This window comes from Halichoerus grypus, chromosome 9 (assembly GCF_964656455.1).
Source record: "Halichoerus grypus chromosome 9, mHalGry1.hap1.1, whole genome shotgun sequence".
Classification (NCBI taxonomy): Eukaryota; Metazoa; Chordata; class Mammalia; order Carnivora; family Phocidae; genus Halichoerus; species Halichoerus grypus.
This window is the reverse complement of record NC_135720.1, coordinates 106,261,169-106,279,575: the sequence shown is the minus strand read 5'-3', so window position 1 is coordinate 106,279,575 and position 18,407 is coordinate 106,261,169. Positions and strand designations below refer to the sequence as shown.

The window sequence follows — 18,407 nt, the reverse complement described above, 5'->3', positions numbered from 1 at the left end:
GTGATTTTAAATATGAATATAACCTCTTACTTGCTCATGCAGATTCTAAATAAATTTTAATAAATCCAGATTTCTGGAGTTATATGTATTCATCTGTCTTAAAGGTACTATATGAGATCCTGATGTATTTTCATAAAAATACTTAGGGACTACACATACTTAAAATTCATAAACTGAGAACATTAATGAGGTGCCCTTAGCCTGAAATCAGTATAGCACATACATTTAAATTCTCAGATATGCTCTAAAAACACAAAGTATGCTATCAGAATTTCACTTTTAAATTATTGCTGTTATCTTATAAAAACATATTGAAAATAAGAGAATTAGCTATAGGGGTACCTGGGTGGCTCAGTTGGTTAAGCGACTGCCTTCGGCTCAGGTCATGATCCTGGAGTCCCTGGATCGAGTCCCGCATCGGGCTCCCTGCTTGGCGGGGAGTCTGCTTCTCCTTCTGACCCTCCCCCCTCTCATGTGCTCTCTCTCTCTCATTCTCTCTTTCTCAAAATAAATAAATAAATAAAAATCTTAAAAAAAAAAAAGAAAATTAGCTATAGAGGATTAAATTATCATTTTTCATATAAAGTAATGTGACTTTTTTTAGAAGGCCAGGAGACTTTTTTTCTACCTTTTTTTATTAAAAATTTTAAACATACAGGCAAGAGTTGATACAGTAAACATCCATATACCTACCACCTAGATTCAGTAGTTAGTATTTTGCTGTATTTGCTTTTAATATTTGCATACTTTTTTAAGCCATTTGTTTTAGCCGTATTTCATGTATAAAGAAAAGCTTTTCCTCTACTGATTTTCACAACAAGCAGTTGGTCTAATAGTTGCTTTCAGTGGTGACAACTGTGAATCTTTTTTGTTTGCTTAGGATTGTTGTGCTTTGTTTTTAATATTACTCTTGGGTTTTTATTCTGTGTTTTATAGTCACATATGATCAAGGTTCCTTAAAAAAAAAAAAAAAAAAGATTCTTTTTGATGCTCAAACTGCCAATTTTGGCCAGTGGGAGTCTGTTCAATTTGCTTCACTGCCCTTTTGACCCAAGCCCATTAGTATTTGAGCACCACCTTGCTTTCTGGCACAAAAGACACCGCAGGCTCATCTTACACTTGCCCTGCCCCAGACCTGCGATCAACCATTTGCTGAGATATTTAAATGAGTTGATGGTGGTGTACTAGGAGTTACAGCAGTCGGCATAATGTGTAGTATGACCCATTATAGGTGGTATAATGGACAGTATGGTCTTGTTTGCTGCTAGATCTCTATTCTTCCCCTTTTTATCCTCACCCAGGAAAGTGGGAGGAAGAGGGGAACTGCCTTTCCCCACTGAAAACCGTGTTCTTAGGTGCCAGCCTTTCCCTATTCTTTTCTCCGGCAGTAGTTCTTCCTGTGGGTTAGCGTTGTCTCTTTTGCTGCCTTCATCTCCAGCGCTTTTACTTCAGGATAACCAACCCGAAAACTCCCTGATTTCATCCACTCATCACTGCACAAGCCCAGATTCGCTGTCTCTCTCTCTTTCTTTCTTTCAACAATCATCATTTTCTCTAGACATTCCTCATATTTCTCTTTAAACATTTTATATAATTAAAACACACTGTTTAGAGTCAGATCCCTAAACTGTAGCCATAGAACTTGAGATCTGAAAGAATATTAATGATCACATAGTTCAGTCTCTTCCCCCTTAGGAATATTTTGCCCAAATGACAGCACTTAAACCAAGAAAATCAATAACTGGACATTTCCGACTATAAAACTAAATTAGCTAACATTAGATTAAGTGTACTCTCGAGACTCTGGACTTGTATGTATTTTCCTCCAAGAAATAACTTACAGAGGAAGAAATGCATTTTTTTTAAATTTTTATAAAGATTTTATTTATTTAAGAGAGACAGAGATAGTGACAGAGAGTGAGAGCACAAGCGGGGAGGAGAGGGAGAAGTGGGCTCCCTGCTTGGCTTGGGGCTCGATCCCAGGACCCTAGGATCATGACTTGAGCTGAAGGCAGACTCTCAACCGACTGAGCCACCCAGGCACCCCAAAATGGAATCTAGGTTTTGTTAAAAGGAAAACAAGTTGATATATTTTTACACATACGCCCCCTGTAAATCCAGTTCGTTTCTTAGACTTTGTAAAATCTCAGGTAGACATTTTAGCTGGGTTTTTATTTAATAACTAACGGCTATGTTAAATTAATCATTTGGTGTAAGATGTTCGTTTTGAATGATTAAAGCATTCTAGTTGTTAAAAACTTGTTTGTAAAGTACAGATACATCACATTCTCAAGAAGTATTGAAAAACCTCTAATAAGTAGAACTATAATTAAATCATGGGCAGATGATGTTATAAGCAACCTTATCTTCTTGTGCATAGTAATAAGCACTATGAAATGTTAGCTGTTGTTATTGTGCCTTTTATTTTTTTCTGCCTTAGAACCTGGTGAAGCACCAAACAACTCCCCTAGCATACTAGCTATGCTGGAAACACTACAGAACGCTCCCTACCTAGATGTCCACAAAGATATGATTAGGTGGATATTAAAGGTACCACTTCCAGCATCACTCTGCTTTTTGTGAGAAACACTCAATGTTTGTTATCTTTAAATTTTGAAAATATTTCATAGCTTCCAAATAACTGATATTTTTTGTAGACTTTTAACACTATTAAGAAGATAAGAGAGAGTTCATCCGCCAGTCCCGTGGCAGAGACTGAAGGAACCATAATGGAAGAGGTACAAGAAGCAAAGTGTGGTCCTACTGAAGGATTGTAGCAAGTTCACTACAAACATTTGAATCTATCTGTAATAAGTCAGTAGTCTATATTATTCACAAAAAGTGTGAATTCCAAAAAATGTGCCACTATTTATCTTTATTTGTTGTAGCAAATTTTTTTTGCTCTGCCTGTTCTTTTTTTAAAAAAAAAAACAGATTTAAAAAACCTTTTGTTTAGATAAGTGAGATTATAAAATAGTTTTTAATTAGTATTTACATTAAAGGTAGTTCTGGTTTGGGGGAAGAAATGTGCATTTGGCATCTAATGGTCTAATTAAATGAAGCATACTTTTAGAGTTCAAGAGACAAAGACAAAGCTGAGAGGAAGAGAAAAGCTGAGATTGCCAGACTGCGCAGAGAAAAGATCATGGCCCAGATGTCTGAGATGCAGCGGCACTTTATTGATGAGAACAAAGAACTCTTTCAGCAGACATTAGAACTGGATGCCTCTACCTCTGCTGTTCTTGATAATAGGTAAAAAAATAATCAACGTTTTTTTAATCTCTTGACCATTGGTTCTCAACTGGAAAGATGTTGCTTTTTTTCCTTACAAGTACACTTTTAATCTTAAAGTGATTTAGAAGGGTTGGTAGGTAAATTTTACAATCTCCAATTAGAGGAATTACTCTTAGAATTTAAGTTTATTAGTATATGTTTATGAGTATATCTCTGACTGTAAATGAGATACCATGTGTACACTTAAAATGAGATAGTATGTGTACGCTCACACAGAACACCCTTGACATTCATAAAAGAGTGAGTGCACAAGGGCACCTGGGTGGCTCAGTTCATTGAGCATCCAACTCTTGATTTTGGCTCAGATCATGAGCTCAGGGTCATGAGATCCAGCCTTGTGTCAGGCTCCGTGCTCAGCGGGTAGTCTGCTTGAGATTCTCTCCCGCTCACTCACTTGCTCTCTTTTTCAAATAAATAAATAAATCTTAAAAAAGAAAAATAAAGAATGAGTGCACTAGGCTCAGTTACCTGAGTGTCTGGCCTCTGTGTTGCATATTGGATTGCTGTGAGGATTACAGGAGATGGTTTGATATATATGAATGCCAGTTCAAATCATCAAAACCACATGTGTTGAATATGTACATACCTAAAGTCTGCTGTTTTATGATTAAATGGAAACTTCTTAGGCTCATTAATAAAACTTGTACCCTTTTATTGCAGCCCGGTGGTTTCAGATATGGCACTTACAGCATTGGGCCCAGCACAAACTCAGGTCCCTGAACAGAGACAGTTTGTTACCTGTATATTGTGTCAAGAGGAGCAAGAGGTGAAGGTGGAGAGCAAGGCAATGGTTCTGGCAGCATTTGTTCAAAGATCAACTGTATTATCAAAAAACAGGAGTAAATTCATTCAGGATCCAGGTAAGTCATAGCTAGATCCTCTCCTCCCTCTTAATGACTGCCACTAAGTGTGGCACAGAAGTTTTATTAAGCTAATAATAACTCCAGAGGGTTGGTAGTATCTTAGGCAGCTGTCTTAGACAGAATTTTCCAGTTGACAGATGTGGAAACACTCCAGAAAGTTAAGTATCAGTCATGAATTCAATAGCTGGTAAATAACAGGGATTCAAAAGAAAGCTTTTCTTTGTGATACAGCATTAACATACTTGATACTTAACAATCTTTCCCATTCTTCGATACACTTGTGAAGTCCTAATAATTAGTTGGCACACTGAAATAATAATAATTTTGTCTCCTGGATAGATCCAAAGTGGGATCTCTTGGGAACAGTTGTGTGAGTTACCTATGTGAGAAGTAGTCCTTGAGCCAGATTCTGATACAAAGTAGTGATAATATCACTGATATGGTTCCCCAGAAAGCAGACTCTTAAAATAGAGATTACCATGCAGGACATTTATTTGGGAGAGCCTTGGAATCACCATCTGTGGAATGGAGAGGAAGGGAGCAGGTTTGGGCAAAAGGAGAAGTTGAGCTTTAATGCAATCCCCCATAGGCTTCATTGCACCCCATCGGAACTCTGGAGCTAGATGGCCCTTCAGAGGTGTCCTGAGTTAGAGCAAGGGGAATTGGGTCTTTAAACCCCAACACTGATCACTGACTGGTTGTGGGCCACCCCTGCAAAGAGGTGTGACTTTGAGCGAAGCAGTTGCCGCTTCAAGAAGAATAACAGTGAAGTGCCCTTTTCCAGCTGCTAAGGAGGGGGAGTGAATCATTATTCCTCCAGGGGCATCTAAGCTACACATTATTGTTTCCACCACAGACACTTTTATATCTCTACTCTTAGACTTGTTTATATGTGCATATGCCTCAACAATTCCAGTAAACTTCTTCAGAGTGGGAACTGTGTCTTAATTTCCAAAGCACTTATTTAGCAAGTACCTTTTACATCGTAGAATTGAAAACCCACTGGTAGGATAGCCTTTTCTCCATAAGGAAAGTCTTCACAGTGTGGCTCTCAAGCACCTAGTTGAGAAAGATTGGTCTGCTTCATCTTAAAAAATGATCATTTGAACTCAGCAATTTATAAATTTCATTCCAGGCCAAAGATTAAAGTTACCAATTTTATTTAGTTATTTTGGCCATAAGAAGGTTTTCCAAATGCTCTCACAGCTTATATCTGCAAAGATTTTCTTTATGCTATGACATTTGCACTGTTGTAGTATATAAAGCAAATTGAAACGAGTAATTCTTTATAAAATGTTATGAATTTCTAAGATCATACTAATTTATGTAGAGAATTCAAAAAATTCTAAAAAGCCAGGCACCCATCTTAATTTGTCTTCATGTTTTCATCTCCTTTGAATATAAAAAATTAGCACCAGAACAGAAGAGTGTCCAAATTAATTATTTTTTCCCATCTGGGCTGCTGTCCTGGACATTTTGCTCCCACTTTGGCTCTGGTACAGTGATTGTGACTGTTCTTTGCATGAGTGTCTTTAGGCAGAATCTCCTTTAGGGGGCGCCCCATTATTGCCAAAACACCTTTTTTGTTGCAGATATTATGACCCAGCTGCCCTAAAGTATTAAAGGCAGCCCCATGAAGAATATCCCTCTTAACAAGCTTGGGGCTTTTGGAGGGAATGGGAGTCTCTCAGTGCCCTGAAAGCGTGGAATGTTCAAAAGAGTAGATATACATAATACAGAATTCCAGTTTCAGTTAACAATTCAGGGATGTTTCATTTGCTCAGGATAATAAAAATTAGAGAGTCCTGCTTTCTAAATGATCCAGGGTCTTGCATAAATTACTGGTATCTTGAAGGAATAAACTAGCCTTTCATTTCAAGTTTACAACCCCTTATCAAGGATTTCACAATTTAAAGTTGTACATTTATTATAGGAAGATTAAATGCTTGGTTTTTTGTTTTGTTTTGTTTTTTGTTTGTTTGTTTTGTAATGCAGAAAAATATGATCCATTATTCATGCACCCTGATCTGTCTTGCGGAACACACACTGGTAGCTGTGGGCACATTATGCATGCCCATTGTTGGCAAAGGTAATTTATATTCTTAATATTAGTCAAGAGAAGCTTATCCAAAGGTTCAAAATTAACTTTTTAAATAAAGGACATTTCATTCTAGAAAAAGAGAGAAAGAACTAGAGATGCTGAAGAAAAACCTGCATATCACTTGCTAATAACAATTAAAATTGAGCTGCTTTGTCATACATGTTAATGGAGTAATTTAGAAACTTCATAGTATATCAGATATATCTTTTAATGTGGGGATCTGTATTAGCTAACAAATTGAACGAAGAAAAAGATTTTTACGGTGGCATAAACCCTAGATGAGTGATGTCTTTCCAGGGTGTTCACTCTTGACTCTAAAGGTATTAGCACTTGCCTTGTTACTTCCTGAGATTGTCCTGGCTCCCCGACCTAAGATGGGATAACCTCAAATTTGTTCTACTTTGGTGCTTTCTATTCTCCTGCAAAACCAACAAATCAATGCTATTATCTTAGCACTGTGCTCATTCAGTGATCACGCACTTCTGCTAGCAAATAGCCACCGACCCTGGGAAAGTGACAAGACAGCACTGGGACCAAGAAATGTGAAGATTTTAATTCTTGTATTGTGGAAACAAATTAGTTAAAACGTTGAAGCTTGTGGCTCTCATTGAGAAAAATTACCGTTGTTTTTGATACCTCATGTTCTCTAATTGTAAAGGTATTTTGATTCCGTTCAAGCTAAAGAACAGCGAAGGCAACAGAGATTGCGCTTACATACCAGCTACGATGTGGAAAATGGAGAATTCCTTTGTCCCCTCTGTGAGTGCTTGAGTAATACTGTAATTCCTCTGCTGCTTCCTCCACGAAATATTTTTAACAAGTAAGTTTGGGCCCATAAAACCTTTGTATTTAAGCAGTAGTTTTCCTTTGAAGATAATGAGATGATAAACCAGAGAGGGGAGAAATCACTCTAGATAATCACATTATGTTTTCCAGTTACTTTTTTTCATGTAATCATTTCTTCTGGTAGACCTGTGAAATACAATTTTGGTTCTTAGAAAGGAACAGGCCAAAATTTAATAGTTTCTTGGTCATCTGTATACATTATAGAAGGTGTAAAATTCCTGTGTGTTTATGAAAACGATCTCCTTTAGTCCTAGGACTCTACTTTAAATATCTTCCTCATAGCTTACAAGGTATGTTCAGTAAATTGATAGGGGACGGAGGAGCTACTTCAGCTGAATTTATTGAATATTCTAACAAATAGAATTTTTTACAATTTACTGGCTGGTAATACCTTCAGGAGTTGGGCCAAAAACATGAAAATCTGTTGTTTTTAAAATGGAAGATTTTTGTTATTTTTATGTTATTTCAAATTTCTAGGATGCTTCTAGTTAATAGAAGTATTGGACATTCTCATTTCAAATACGAATTTGATACTGTTGCTATTCAAAGCTGGTTTTTATATCTCAGTTTAGAATTATGCTATCTACCTTACATGCACAAATACTAATTTAAGTTTTGTGAATATAAATCATCTATTAATTTCTGTGCTATTTGGATTCAACTCAAAGCAAAGTTCTTTTCAGTTTTAGGAGTTCAAACTATGGTGTCTTAGTTTATGCTACCACAAAATCTTCTTAAAACACTAGTAGATTTGAGTGTAAGCTCATGCTTTTTAATCATGGTGACTTACATCTGCATTTGAACTGATAAATTAATCATTGTTAGATTAAGGATTCACTGCGTATAAGAAGAAAAAAATTACCTTTGTTGTGTTTCACACATCACTTTTGTTTTTGTTTTTGTTTTTTCCCATGAAGGTCAATTACATCGTAGTCATGAAGAACACAGGTTTTTTTGGAGTCTGATATAACTGGGTTTGAATGCCAGATCTGTCCTTTTATGTAGTCTTAGTCAAGTTACATAGCTCTAAACCTCAGTCTCCTCATCTGTAAAATGGGGAAAATAATGTAACCTATTACATAAGAGTATTTTGAGGATTAAGTCTAGTACTGTAAAATGCTTTTACTAAGTGTTTGTCACATAATAAACAATAAATATTAGTGGTGGTGCTGTGATTGTCTAAGAAATATTATTTCTTAGAATTTTAATAATATTAAAATTCCAGTACTGTGAAAAAAGTGAAATTTTTGACAAATAATACTAGCATCATAGTAACAAATAATATCTTTTCATTTCCATTGGCAAATATCTATTATTTTTATAAGGTACCAGATTTTCCCCTAGCTTTTTTTTTTTAATATTTGAAGTATGTTTAAATTATTATGCCCATGAGCATTTAAAGAGTCTTTTTGTATCTTAAACTAAGCAGCCGCAACAGAATACTAAACAGTCTCTATAATCTTCTCTAGCAGGTTAAATATTTCAGACCAACCAAAACTGACTCAGTGGATTAGAACAATCTCTCAGCAAATAAAAGCATTACAGGTTCTTAGGAAAGAAGAAAGTACTCCTAGTAAGTTCTCATAAGTTCATTTTTCCCCTAAAGTCTGAGATCACTGGAAAATGTAGCTCCAGAAGAAGTTATTTAAGACTATTTTGAAAGTGGAACCTCTCATTTTAAAATTTGACTTACTCTAATTTTCTTTGTCTTAATGAACTAATTTTGACTTTACTACAGTATTCCTTATTCCTTGAAAAACATACAAGCTCATGTGAAGTTTATAATAAATACTTCTCACTTATTCCCCCATTTTATTGAAGAGCTTCTGGGGGTGGGGGAATGTAACTGAGTGTTGCAGAGCCAGCTTTAGTTTGTGGAGGGCTGACTCACTTTATTGTTGGCATTACCATAGACTTCTCAAGTTTCATAAATATGTACTGCACTTAACGACCTCGCAGGAAAGCAGTCTGAGCAGAATTTATATCATTGGTTTTTATTAAAACAAAATAGCATACTCTCCTTACCTTCCCTAGCTGTGTTCTAGTGGCTGTACTATTAGGAAAAGCGTAGTTGACTGCAAAAGGTGCCTTGGTCAGTCAGCAGTAGTATTTCTCATGCTTCGAATGTACCTTAGGACAGTTGTTATTAATGGGAATCTTTCCTGTCATTTTTTAATTTCTTTGACCTACCTATATTTAGAATGAAATTTATGACTGAAATGTACAGAACTACTGTAGACTGATGAATAATAATATAAAATGCTTATTTCTTTAGATACTGCTTCTTCAAAGAATTCAGAAAATATGGATGAATTGCAGCTCCCTGAAGGGTTTAGGCCTGATTTTCATCCTAAGTGAGTATATTATTTGATTTCTTTCAAACTTGTTCTACTTGAAATGAAAAATGAGGTGGTTAGAATATGATTTGTCAAACTAGGGAGCAAAATATTTTAAGACATTGATCTTGAAATCTGAGGTTTAAGGATTACATGATGATATTTATTGCAGGTATATTGATAAAAACCAAAGAACCATGTGACATGCTTTACTCTCACCAACCTCTCCTAGTCTGCATTGCTGACTCCCTGCTCTACCCTTCACCTGGCTCTCCCCGGCAACAACTAATCAGTACATCTAATTCTAAACTGTTCAGCTTCCCCACCAAGTCCTGTGCTTTCCTTCCGACTTTCATATTTCTGGCGATGGCTCCACCAGTGTCTTAGTAACCCAGGATCAAAACCAGAATATTTTCAGCCCTGTTTTAAGTAAATTAATTATAAAGTATAGTATAGATTCTAGAGCCAAACTGCAACTGCTTGATTCAATCCCCAGCACCACTACTTACTAGCTGTGCGACTTTTTTCAAATTGCTTGACCTCTCTGTACCTCAGTTTCCTCATCTGTAAAGTGAGAGTACTGATAACTTACCTTGTCAGTGTTGTGAAGATAAAGTGACATGACGTATATAAAGCCACTTGGATGCCATGCCTGGCATATACTAAGTAACTCAAGAAAACCCTCGGTCCTTTGCCTCCCACATCCCCTACCTCCATCCCCATGGAGGAGTCCTATGATACTGTTTATTTCTTCTGTCATTTACTTCCATATTTCTAATTAAAATGCTTAGTTGACTGTCTCTTGATTTATCATTTTTAAACCATTCTCTTTCTGTTGACTGGCAATTTAAAATTCAACCCTTAACCTCTGCCCTATCCACTGCTCCTCACCAGTGTCCAAGTAATTTCAGTTTTTAGTTAAATTGGTTGGCAATTTTTACATTATGATTGTCTCTATTGATAGAAGTTATGTGTTATGATTTTATTTCCTTATATAATTTTGTCTTTTTGGTGGTTGATAATCACCTTATATCTTTCATGTACTTGGTTTTCTATGTGTGTATTACTTCCCCCCACAGACACCCATGGTGTAATAGATCTGTCAGATGTCTAGCAGTAGCTTTTCTAAAGTGCTCAGATACATCAGATGATCTGTTCTGGAACCCCTCCTCCAGCAACCTGTGTCCTCCTGTACTGATCAGGACAAGGCACAGTTGTCACCCCAAGACTTCCCCTGGCCATACCCCTCATATTGCCGTGCATCTCATATCGTGCTCTTTCTTGATTTACTCCCTTGTTTTGCACAGGTGCACCCTTCAGCAGATTCCTAAGGAAGGGTGCCTGGGTGTTAAATTTTCATGTCTGAAAATACATTTATTCATTTGTTTGGTTGATGGCCTGGGTATAGAATTGTAGGTTAGAAGTAGTTTTTCATCTAGATTTTGAAAGTAGCATCTGTTGAGAAATTAACTCTATTCTGATTCCTATTCCTTTGTAGCTATTACTTCTGGAAACTGTTGGGATCTTCCCTTTAATTCCCAGTGTACTAAAAATTTCTCTATGATGTTCCTTGGTATATGGATCTTTTCCTCATCCATTTTGCTACATTTTCAGTAGACTCTTTGAAGATTCATGTCCTTCAGTTGTGAAAATCGTTTTCTGTTTCTTAGACAATCTTCTTTTGGTTTTTCTGTTCTTTGAGATAGTCCTATTGTTCGCTCACTGTTGGCCCTCTTGGACTGATCCTCTAAATTTCTCACAAGTTTGCTGGTTTCTGTACTGTCTCTGTTTTCCCTGTATTCTTTGTTTCTGCCAGTTTGTTTGGGTTTATCTCTTTGATGTTTGATTCTTTCCTTAAATGTTTACCGTTCCTCGGGTGGCTATTCAAGAATAAGTCACTCAGAAGCTCCTTGGATACCTGGTGGGCAAGCTGGAGCTTGCTGACCTGTGAACTTCATGGGGAAATGATCAGGCCCCCACCGGTCTTTTACTTGGGATCCCCAAATGCCAGTGTGTAAAATGGCTTACCCCTGAGGATTCTTCCCTGGAGAAACTAAAATCTATGGCAGTGGGTATACATTGCCAATGTTCTTAAGATGGAGAAAGAGGTCAAGGGTCCTTTGTTATGTAGGCTTCCACCAGATAGCTTGTTTTCAGCCTTGGGCCTCACCCCCGCCCACCAAAATGAAGTATAACTCCTCTCAGGCAGAGACAGTTTGCATGTCTTTAATTCCCGCTTTGCACACTCTATTTTTAAATAGTTTCAGTGGTTCAATTCCAACATAGCAAATGGCTGTTAAGAAACTGAACCATTTGATTAACATGAGCATATTGTTTTGAGCTAATTCTATACATGTTCACTTCAGGAACCCTTATTCTGAGAGCATCAAAGAAATGCTAACAACATTTGGAACTGCTACTTATAAGGTGGGACTAAAGGTTCATCCCAATGAGGAGGATCCCCGTGTGCCTATAATGTGTTGGGGTAGTTGTGCATACACCATCCAAAGCGTAGGTAAGAGATTTACAGTTGTGTCTCTCTTTAAGTCACAAGCATGTGCTAACATGAATTTTGTGTGGAAGCCTGTATTTTTAAATGAGATGTTTAAAGTGGCAATAATCTGAAGAAATAAAGACTTTGAAGCAGGAAGTATATACTGACAAAATATTAGATTGACAGTTTATAAATTAAGCACAGCAACAGAGAACTCATTTTGGTGGTGCTTATAGCTTCTTGACAGTTGAGAGGATGTGTTTTCAATTTTACTTTTCATTCAGAGTTAATTCTTGTGAAATGACTTAAAGATTTCAAAACCTGACAGTATTGTGCTTTCAGATATACATAATATCCAGTGTATTTATCATCTTAACCATTTTTAATCTGCAGAAAGAATTTTAAGTGATGAAGATAAACCATTATTTGGTCCTTTGCCTTGCAGACTGGTAAGTTGTCCGTTTACTCAGTTCACAGAATGGTGGAATAGAAATCCAGTGGTTCTTTTTTTAATCTTAAAAACCTGAAATGGTTATGTAAGCATAGGTTCATCACTCCTTTCATAGTAAAACCCATTTTCTGTAATGATAGTGAAGAAGTAATGTTTGTTGTTTAATTTTTCATGATTTTCTTTTAAATAGGTTTGAGTTCTTCTCATCCAGAGATCTTGATTAAACACATGAAAAGTGGAAAAAAACTAAAAACAGTTCTTGTTCTTGAATTTTTAATGCTATAATTAGAAGTATAAAACAGAACATACCCTCTACCACATTTGACTACCTTTTATGAGCAATATGTAAATAAGTACAGATTAATGTCAAAATAGTACATTTACTACTGAGAAGAATGAAGAAAGAATATACAAAGCTTGCTAATTTTTACTGTGTAATTAGTGTCAGTGTGATACACTGCCTGCTCTTCAAGTTGAAAATCATAAAAGTGCACTTAAGAGCAAAATCATGTAATTTTATTCATGTAGAATCACATGGGGAGTTTAAAAAATGCCTGGGGTCTCCATGGGTCAATTAAATTAGTCTCTGGAGATAGGCCCCAGGCATTAATATTTTGTAAAAAACTTCTTAGGTGGGGATGCCTGGGTGGCTCAGTTGGTTAAGCAGCTGCCTTCAGCTCAGGTCATGATCTCAGGATCCTGGGATCGAGTCCGGCGTCAGGCTCCCCGCTCAGCAGGGAGCCTGCTTCTCCCTCTGCCTGCTGCTCCTCCTGCTTGTGCTCTCTAATAAAATCTTAAAAAAAAAAACAACTTCTTAGGTGCCAAGATTGACAACACAGATGTAAGAGCCTAACCAAGAAACAACCAGTATAGAAAATACAGTTCAGTATGATCACTCAACAACTAGTTAATTTGTTGACTTTTGTTTTCATTGCAAATACTAGAGTCTCAGGACCCTTTTTTATGGTTTAAAGAATATAGTTTGTGTATCAGAGGTACTCAACTAGGGGTTGTGCATTAAAATCCTCTTTGGAACTTTTTAAAAATAGAAATAACCTAAACCACTTTGGACTTGGAATATCTGGAAGTAAACCTGGTATTAAAACTGTCCTGAATTGTATCTTTATAGTAAATCAGCAGAATGGTAATTCTTAACTATAAGATATATGATATAACGTTATAATATATCAGAGTTGACTGTGATACTTTTTGCTACAGTAAATAAGAGTTGGTAATTTGTTGATTATTAAAAAGGCAATCTACGTATCCATCCAGTTGGTCAGCAGAATTTGTTGAATTCCTCGCCTATATATTTGTCCTGTCCCTTTCATTTGTACTTCTACTTGTTTGGTTCATATCATTTCTTGCCTAGATTATTATAGCAGTCTCTGCCCTGAATCTTTTTCCTTATTAATACAATATCAAAGGGTTCCTCCAAAAAGTAACAGTGGCTATATCTCTTAAACCTTTTTTTTTTTTTAAGTTTATTTATTTGTTTAAGTAATTTCTGTACCCAGTGTGGGGCTCAAACTGAAAACTCCAGGATCAAGAGTTGCATGCTGTACCAACTGAGCCAGCCAGGCGCCCCTATCTCTTAAACTTCTTGTTTCTCCATCATCACCTCCTGCCAATCCCCACATCCATGGTCCAAGCTGGCAGAATCATTGCCAGTCCCCAAATGCTAATTCCCAGGCCTTCCTCTCTGTTAGAGTGCCCCGAACAGACTCCTCTTTATGATGGCTCTTCAATCTTTGCTTTCCCTGGGAAAGCTCTGAGCCATGCCCTATGAGTGGGATATCCCTTGTCTATGTTACTGCCTCCTTCAGTTGTTTCCTCCCCCTGTTCTTCCCTTCCCTCTCTGCTCACCCCAATCCCCCCCCCCCCCCAGCCAGGACTGTGAGCTTCTTGAGTGCAGGAGAAATGGGGTGAGTTTTCATTTTAAGATCTTCAAAACCATATATTAGTAGTCCTCAATATCTGGTGAACCAAACAGCGTTACAGAAGATTTGGAAAATAGAGAATTAAGCAGGAAGAAAAAACTCATCAGTTCACCACCTGTCTTTTTTCATTAGCATGTTAAAACTTGATGACAGTTGATATTTAGATGTAGTTTTGTTCCTGCTGTATTCTTCACTTTACATCAAGATTTTTCTCATTGTTGCTACCTAGTCCCCATAATAATTTTGATGGCTGCAGACACCCTGATTCGTTACATCCATCTTCTTGCCCATAGTTTCCCCAGTATTTGGAGGATTTCCCACATTTTAGAGCATCTCTTTAGAATAAATATAAAGAAATACTGCGTCACCTTCTTGGGAGTCTTGGTTGTTTACAATTTGTCTTGATGCATGTATCCTTTTCCATAGCGAACCAGCAGCTTGGTTGCAAGGAGATAGCTTTGGTTTATTCTGCATACAATTAGATATTCTTCATTCCATTCATTCCATGTTAGAGACATGTCATTACAGATATGACGGATTCAGTTCCATACCACCTAGAAAGATCCAAGAGAGATATCATATGCATCCAGCTTTGCTTTGACTAGCTGTGCTTTGAACTAGGATTCCTGAAAGGATAGAACTACAGTTGACCCTTGAACAACATGGGTTTGAACTGAACGGGTTCACTTATACATGGGGGGGGTGTGTGTGTGTACAGTGCCATAAATGTATTTTCTCTTCCCCATGATTTTCTTACTATTTTCTTTTTTCTAGCTTCTTTTATTGTAAGAATACAGTGTATAATACATATACAAAAATGTGTTAATCAACTGTTTATGTTATCAGTAAGGCTTCTAGTCAGAAATAGACTATTAAGTTTTGGAGGAGTGAAAAGTTATATGCAGATTTTCAACTGTGGGTGGGGAGGGGCTCAACTCCCCCAACCCCCGTGTTGTTCAAGGATCAAATGTACCTTTTATACATAAGCTGGCTTCTTTGTTCATTGCATCAATCTCTTTATTTCAGGATGACTGTCTTAGGTCACTAACAAGATTTGCTGCAGCACATTGGACGGTGGCATCGCTTTCAGTGGTGCAAGGACACTTTCGTAAACTTTTTGCATGTGAGTATGAATACTTGTACCGTATATGGTAATTTCTCATCTTCTGTGATTTTGTTCTTAGTGGTGCAACTTCTCTCCATTAGGAAAAATATTTTGGTAATACTGTTTATGTGCAGCTTCTAGCTTAAAAATTAATATGTATCTTACAAAAAATACATTTAAATTAGGGTGTATGCATTTTTAAAATAATTTAATACTTACGTTGGCATATGAGATGTGCTAATGCATTTTTCTTTAACTATTTAGCATTGGTACCAGATGACAGCCATGGAGACCTTCCATGCATATTAGATATTGACATGTTTCATTTGTTGGTGAGTATCTTGTGATTTGTGTTTGAAATTCTCTTTATCTTACTATATCTAATAACTATCTTAGACTTGGTGAGTGCAAGGCAAACAGGAGGAGTTGTCATCTATTCTTAATACTTCTGAGTATAATTCTTTTCCCAAGAGCCTCAGAAAAGAAAATGTTAAGGAATATAGTTGGGAGGCTTGACCTCTCTTATTTTGCTTTGTGACTGAGGTCAGTAATTTAGCCTCTTTACGTTTTTTACCCATAAAGAAGTAGGAATAACACTAGTAATATAAGGGCTGCTGCTGACCCATACAGTGCTTTGGGACAGATAAACCCTATGGTCACATTACTTAGCAACACACAGCCCTTTTCTATGATTTAAGGACAGGTTTGTCTTCTGAGCAGGTGCGTTCTAGTGCCAGGACACAGCACTGGCCAGGCAGTGGGTGGCTAACCTTCAGCCACACATCAGCTGGGTCCCCTTACACGGGACACTGAGTGCACCACTACACATAGCAATCCCACGTGCTGTCCCCTTAACCTCTTTGGGCATCGGATTCTGAACCTTTAAGTTGGTTAGTCCCTATCCCATATGATTGTGTCAGAATTCAGTGGAACAAGCAGTATAAAGAGCTTAGAGCACCATGTCCCTAGTAAATGTTAGCCATTGTTACTGATTCTGGGACTCCTATAAAGACCACCACCACTAGTCCCACTGGACAGGCAGCAGGAGGCTCACAAGCAAGCTTGCATTTATTGTGCACCTCACTGTTTTCACATCCATTCTCAGTTAGCCCTTATATCCTTACTACTCTGAGGTATGAAAAACATATATATATATTAGGTCTAGTTTACCAGCAGGAAAACTGAGGCTCAAAGGTGTTAACTTGTCTAAAAAGCCCATAAAAGGAACTGGGATTCATATCTAGATTTTTGTGTGTCCAAAATCCATGGGTTTTTTTTTCCACTGCTCACTCCCTAGGAAGATTTCAAGTGTTATCTTTTATTACTAACAATAAGGTGTATTAGGGAGTCACTGGACATGTGAAATGATAGTACTTATGCAGACTCCATTAGGCCATAAGTCATTTCATTTAGCCAATCCCTGTGGAATTTCTAGCATGTGCCCTTTAAGAACAAAGACTTCTGAAGGGGAGGGGCTGAGCTCAGAAGGGGATCATGTTAAGAAACTGGAAATGTTTTCAGCTGTGGAAGGAAAGGTGACCTGTCTGACCCTTGGCATTTGGTATCTAGGTGGGCTTGGTGCTCGCTTCCCCTGCATTGCAGTGTCAGGATTTTTCTGGGATCAGCCTTGGCACTGGAGATCTTCACATTTTCCATCTGGTTACTATGGCACATATCGTACAGATCTTACTTACCTCATGTACAGGTAACTCCTTTTTTTTCAGCTTTTTGAAGGGCGAAGTACTTGAGTTTTCTCTGTTTTAAAAAAAAAAAAGTAAGAGATGGGATGCCTGGGTGGCTCAGTCGGTTAAGCGTCTGCCTTCGGCTCAGGTCATGATCCCAGGGTCCTGGGATCCAGCCCTACATCGGGCTTCTTGCTCAGCGGGGAGTCTGTTTCTCCCTCTGCCTACCGCTCCCCGTTCTTGTGCTCTGTCTCTCTCTCTCTAATAAATGAAATCTTTAAAAAAAAAAAGGGGAAGAGGTGCCTAGACAAGAATAATGCATAAATTATAATTAGGCCACTTCTTTTTTCTGTTCATCCTCATGTGGAAAGTTTTGAAACCAATTTCTTCTAGTAAAATCCCCTAGCAATGTGAATGTTTTTACTTATTTTATATTTCATAAGTTCAATAATAGTTGAGTACCATAGAATGTAAGTATATTTAGCTGATTTTCTCAAAGCCTGCTGGCTTCTTGTTATGATGGAGATTGACACTGTGCTCACAGCTGGGGGTTAAAGTTCTTTGTATTTTGTGGGGATATTTTCACATATGTGCAACTATAGGAATCTATTTGAGCACTTAAATGATGTGGTCATTAATCCATAAGCAAATATGGGGTACTAATATTTCTACATCTTTCAGAAGAGAATGGCATGGATCAAGAAAATCCTGCTGGTGAAGAAGAATTAGCAGTTCTTGCCTTGTATAAAACACTTCAGCAGTACACAGGAAGGTGAGATCATAATCTTTACATCATCACAGTTCCCCAAATATTAGTGGGTGATAGCATGAGAAAGGAATTCTTTTGTTGAAAAAGGGAAATTGTTGCCTGTTGACGTGTTTAAAAGAGAAGATGAAGGAGTGATCCGCAGGACTCCTTTAATTTTAATATACTAACATGACTGGAAATCTGAGAAAGGAGTAATATATGGAGCTTCCCATGTGTATTTGGCCATGGAACCTTTATTTTGCTCAGAGGATTTGTCACGGACTAGTGAAAATATGGAACTTACTTTGAAAAGTACTGTTCTAGTGCTCACTTCGGCAGCACATATACTAAAATTGAAAAGTACTATTCTAAAATATATGTTGTCTCACTAGGAATTTTAAAATGCAAATTAAGTCAGCATAATATATTTTTAAGGTAATATCCAGGACTGGATGGAGTGCAAGGAAATTATTAGAATTCCACATATTGTTGGAATCATTTCGATTTGGTACAGCAGTTTCACTTAGTTTTTTAACAGTGTATGTCA

At 37.2% G+C, this 18,407-nt stretch overlaps 1 protein-coding gene across 11 annotated transcripts in view; it reads left to right on the top strand.

Moving 5' to 3' along the window:
* UBR2 (ubiquitin protein ligase E3 component n-recognin 2) overlaps positions 1-18,407 on the top strand; it is a 116,099-nt gene that overhangs the window by 83,951 nt on the left and 13,741 nt on the right. For 4 of the 11 annotated variants that reach the window (XM_036101623.2, XM_036101629.2, XM_036101649.2 and 1 more), the window contains 14 exons: positions 2,441-2,550; positions 2,658-2,738; positions 3,074-3,252; positions 3,955-4,154; positions 6,153-6,246; positions 6,917-7,078; positions 8,574-8,677; positions 9,380-9,458; positions 11,807-11,955; positions 12,328-12,383; positions 15,352-15,448; positions 15,695-15,762; positions 17,000-17,135; positions 17,794-17,884. In XM_036101623.2, the coding sequence (XP_035957516.1) occupies positions 2,441-2,550; positions 2,658-2,738; positions 3,074-3,252; positions 3,955-4,154; positions 6,153-6,246; positions 6,917-7,078; positions 8,574-8,677; positions 9,380-9,458; positions 11,807-11,955; positions 12,328-12,383; positions 15,352-15,448; positions 15,695-15,762; positions 17,000-17,135; positions 17,794-17,884 (1,606 nt within the window). Of the gene's footprint in view, positions 1-2,440; positions 2,551-2,657; positions 2,739-3,073; positions 3,253-3,954; positions 4,155-6,152; positions 6,247-6,916; positions 7,079-8,573; positions 8,678-9,379; positions 9,460-11,806; positions 11,956-12,327; positions 12,384-15,351; positions 15,449-15,694; positions 15,763-16,999; positions 17,136-17,793; positions 17,885-18,407 lie in introns of those variants that run through there. The other 7 variants (XM_036101638.2, XM_078055312.1, XM_036101669.2 and 4 more) reach the window with 7 other exon arrangements.